This window comes from Neltuma alba, unplaced genomic scaffold (genome assembly GCF_004799145.2).
Source record: "Neltuma alba isolate B1F8T4 unplaced genomic scaffold, ASM479914v2 tig00010185_pilon, whole genome shotgun sequence".
In the NCBI taxonomy this organism is placed as follows: domain Eukaryota; kingdom Viridiplantae; phylum Streptophyta; class Magnoliopsida; order Fabales; family Fabaceae; genus Neltuma; species Neltuma alba.
The window spans coordinates 265,624-270,488 of NW_021635126.1; the positions used below are offsets into that span (position 1 = coordinate 265,624).

General features: G+C 31.8%; 1 protein-coding gene across 1 annotated transcript; it reads right to left on the reverse strand.

Annotated features, from left to right (window-relative positions):
- Positions 1–1,581: 1,581 nt before the first annotated feature.
- On the reverse strand, positions 1,582–2,594 carry LOC114754703 (VQ motif-containing protein 22-like). Its single transcript, XM_028943516.1, has one exon. It carries the CDS (start codon positions 2,520–2,522, stop codon positions 1,812–1,814), a length of 711 nt encoding a protein of 236 aa, XP_028799349.1. The 5' UTR covers positions 2,523–2,594; the 3' UTR covers positions 1,582–1,811.
- Between the last annotated feature and the right edge of the window lie 2,271 nt (positions 2,595–4,865).

Consider the following 4,865-nt stretch of genomic DNA (forward strand, 5'->3'; position numbering starts at 1 on the left):
AAGATATTTATAAGTTGGCTATCAAAAAGGTCCTTATATCAGCAACAAAATTAATTGTAATTAGTCTAACATAATGTTATCACTGATTTAATCGTGGGTTTAATTTGTTTTCTTGGAAAAAAATTGATAATACTAATTGAATTCCTTGAATTTTGATTGTACGTGTGAGAATAATCATGGGCTGCTTTAAAGTCACAAGGCCCATCATAATTTTTACGAATGGAGATACAAGGAACCAAGTCAACTTACGTAAAAGCGCTTGTGAATACCTACTCTTTATTTTCTTCAATTATTTCTGTTTTTCAGCTGGCTACACGTTTGAAAGTTACCCCTTTGCGTCCAAACAAATCCAAAAAAAATAATTATGATATAAATATTACAAAATGATTATTATTATTCTCTCCCAAGGCACAATTCTTCGTTTATATGTTATGAAAAAGCAATATAAAATTTTATCCATAAAAAGAAAAGCAATATTATAAGATAGAAAAATATGCCAATCCTCATATTGAATAGTTTGTAAATAGTATAATTTATTTTGTTAAATCCATACAAAACACAAGGATTCACCAAATAAAATAGAACTTATAAAAGATAAAACTTTACAAGAGTTATATTGTTTATGAATCAAGAGTAAAATAATTTATTTATCACATTCTTTTATGCCTAGATAGTTTTATCTATATAATTAAAAAAAACTCAACATAACATATAATTAAAAAAATTGTAATAGATCATATTTTTCACAAATTAATAGTATAATTTATTTATTGACTTCATGTAATGAACAGAAAAAAATCTAATAAAATATAAAAAAGTTAAAGTATACATTTAGTCATTTAACTTTATAATCCATTAATCTTAAAATTGTCAACAAAACATGATGATACTGAGATTTTAAATATTAATAAAGCATTTCAAATGCAAATATAATAAGTTTAATTTTCAAAAAAATTATTATTGTTACAAAAAATCATAATTTAAACCTAATGATTTTAGGTTGAAGGACCAAAGGTATAGTTTATAAAGTTAGTAAACTAAACTGAAACTTTGTATGAAATTAAAGAACGAAACATATACTTTAGTCAATATAAAATCTATAGGTTCTATTGTTTCTGAATTACCATAAACACCGTAGTTCATTTATCGAGTTTATGTAAAACATCTGAACGCACCTAGTCATTAACACTATCCATGAATTAAGCACAATTATAATTATGATTATAATAATAACAATAGTTAAATCAAGTTTTTAATATTTATTGTGTTAAATTCTCTAATCACATAAGATAAGGTGTTCTATTTTTGAAATATTAGAATTTAATATCATTTCGTGATAAATTCATGTAAAACAAAAAAAAGAGACACATGATGATTAGAGAACTTGATATAATTAATTTTAAATAAAATACCAGTGCTAAACATTTATTTGCTTGATAATGTGTACATTTAAACCGGGGAAAAAAACCCCAACACCTTTATGGCAAAGGCATCTAGAAGCATAGCCAGCTATTTCACCCAAGAAAGAAAACCAATAAATTAAAGATAAAAAAAGACCAATTTAGAAAAAAGAGAAGAAAAGATTAAAAAAAAAAGTGTGCACTATAAATAATTATATTTTACAGAGGTTGGTCAACAATTCTCCCTAAGTTAGCACCTAATTGTCTGCTTTATGTCACTCTCATCCATCGACACCAAAGCAAAATGCCTTCCCCTTGTTCCCATTGAACAAGACGACCTTTTAAGGGTTCCTGAACAGTAAAATTTCATCTTCTTCGTCTTCATCAGATTTCTCAGAATCATAATCATCATCAAGAGGTACTTGGGAAGAAACGACCTAAGCTTCCATGATCCATAACAAACCCACCAATACCAAGATCAGTTGCATTATTGGAAGCTCTTGGATTATTATTATTATTACTACTACTGTTTAGTCTCTGAAGAAACCTACTCTGATCTCCAGCCTCAGGGTTACTACCGTGGAATGCCAAGTTTTGCTGCTGAAACAGCTGTGGCTGTTGCTGATGCTGCTGAAGATGGTAGCCTGCAGGTGGGCCAACCATGAGCCCGCCGGTCGGGCCTATGTGGGCGTGTCGCGGCCCGAAGCCGAAGCCCAGACTGGCCAAGCCTGATGATGCCGTTGATGATGGGGTTGGAGCATAGGGTGCACTTGGACCGCCGGTGAACTGCTGCACCATCGCGCGGAAGTTGGTGGTGTCTGTGTTGAGCAGAGTGGTGGGAGTTCGCCGGGAAGCCCGAGACCGTCGCCGGACGGGCTTCGCGACTCGGCCCTCTGGGCTGAGGTGGTGGGTGGACGTGGATGCTGAGGAGGTGGAATTGAGCATGCCGGGCAGTAGTGGTGGGCTGGAAGCAGTCACGCCCGCAGTGGAAACGACGGTGGTGACCGCGGTGGCATCGGCGGAAATCGTAGACGAAGGCACGCCATGGAAATCTTGCTGTTGTTGGTAGAATTGGAACCAGTCGTTGGAGGCAGACATGTTGTCACTCATGGTCATGGCCATGAAAGTTGAGAGAAGAGAGAAGAGGAGGTGGAGGAGGAGGAGGGGTTGGATAATGTAATGGGTAAGAGGGCAGGAAATATGTGAGTTGCGGTATTTATGGTTGTTGGTCAAAGGAAGGAAAGCTAGGGAAGATCCTGACCGTTGATTTAGGATGACCAGTAGATTCCAAGGCGGCAGCACGTGATGTGGCCCGTGGGGCTGTGGCCCCCCAATAGAAGAAAATGAAATCAGAACTGAAATTATTCTTCAGGATATCCATAAACAGTTGAGTGAAAAAAAAAATCGATAGATTATATTTATATTGACTCTCTAAATTTTTTAAAAAATAAATAATTAATTAAATTTAAGTTTTAAATTTTATTTTTGTAAAATTAATTTTGTTTAATTTTAAATTATGGTAGCATAAAAGTTTGATGTACTCATTCTTTTACTTATAATCTCAATTATATGTTTGATAGGCCTGCATGAAAATAATTAAGTCATGTCTTTTAGCAAGTTTGCACGCTTTTCTATTATATTTTTAATTTTAAAATTAGGTCGTTATATCTTTTTTTCCAGAAAAGGTACAAAATTTCTAATTTAATATTTTAAAGCACAAGTTTTTCATTTGCTACTTATATTTTCTTTTATAAATTTCAAATAACTAAATTACACAAAATTAGTTCAGGATAATAATATATAAAAATATAACTTATTTTTTCAAAACTCCCATATTTATGAAAAGTATGAGTGAGAGAGAGATTGAATTAAAAAAACAGAGGGACGTAAAATTAATTATAAATAAAAATAAAAATATTAAATATTAATGCAATTTTTACAGTTTTTAAAGTGTAATTCGTAAAAATGATTAGACTGATTTAAAAAAATTGAAATTTATAAAAAAAATGAAGTATGAAAAAAATTCATTTATTTTATGTAACTATTAAATGATAATGGGAATATCCAGGAAAAGACATTATAGAAGTCCACTAATTTAGACACACAACAGCTTTTACTTTAAACTGCATTAAATTGATGTCAACTGGAAAAAGATATACTGAGAGTCAAAAATTATTTATAAGAAAAGGATCTTGAAAGACCTGTATTTCAGATTATCAAACACTACATATATAGTAATTTTCTTTTGATAGATACTTTATCTTAGTTTAGTTCAAAAAAATTCCAAAACATGTGTATTTCTATGAACCCCCGGAAAAAATTCAATGCGGTGAACTTTTATTTCTGTAATAGTCCTTTCAATTCTTAAAATATAAATTAGTTTGAAAGTTAAATTTAGTTTTAAATACAAAATATCCATTTATTTTATTTCTTATAATTATCATTTTTTAAAATTAATTTAGCTAAACCATAAGTTAACACATGTAATTTTATATTACACAATGATGTTTAAAAAGATCATATTACATGTGTTATAACTAATAATTGATTTACTTTAACTTTTTTCAACCTTACTCACAGTGATTATAAGGATTGAGAGTATTTAATTGTCAATTCAATAATTCGTCATCGTCATACTATTCAAAAGGAAAATGAGAAACAAAGATTGCCATTTTACAGAGAACTTCTAGAAGTCTTATAAAGTTGATTTGACTTAAACGGTGTCGTTTGGTATGGAGCAAAAGAGGGGATGTATCTCCCTCCAGTTCGCATTGCGCGGTTCGAGGAAGCAACCCAAAAGACGCCAGCTAGGTCATGCTGACGTCATACAAAGAAGTGGGCCTCATCGTCATGTGGCGGTAGGTGACCTAGTCTTCGTCCACAAACGATTGTGGATCAAGACTTGCAACACCGAAGCTGCGAGGTACCTTCCCAAGTGAATAGATAATGGAAAGCTAAGCTTTGTGATTTTACCGTAAAGCTGTCCGTGAATGAAAAATTACTATATAGGCGACAATGGAAGAAATTCATAGTTATTTAAAGAGTTAAGGCAATCTCAACACCTCTAAATATTTTTTCAAATTCATCCAAAATCCTAAAATTATTTATGATATAATTTTACTCCCAAAGTATTTAAAATGGAGCAACCTTATCTAAAACTAACAGATTAGTTAGTTTGACTGTTAACATACTGATTGAGCCCAAATTTGACCTAAAAAATCCTACTTGGCATATTATATAAGCGCATGACGTGGTGTTTTTGTGATTGGAATTTTTTATCCATTCTATAAAAAAATTTCCAGATTTCTATCTAAGAAAATATCACCAAAAGAAAGCTAGGATTCATTTTTAGTAGGGAGAATGACATTGAGGTCCCACAGAAGCCAAAATACAGCAAAAAAGTCCCCTGAAATGTCATAATTTTTCTGAAGTCCCAAAGGGACTTAGATGCAATTTTAATAATCC

Coding starts and splice junctions, on each gene's coding strand:
- LOC114754703 (XM_028943516.1), bottom strand. CDS start 2,522: ATGGCCATGACCATGAGTGACAACATGTCTGCCTCCAACGACTGGTTC.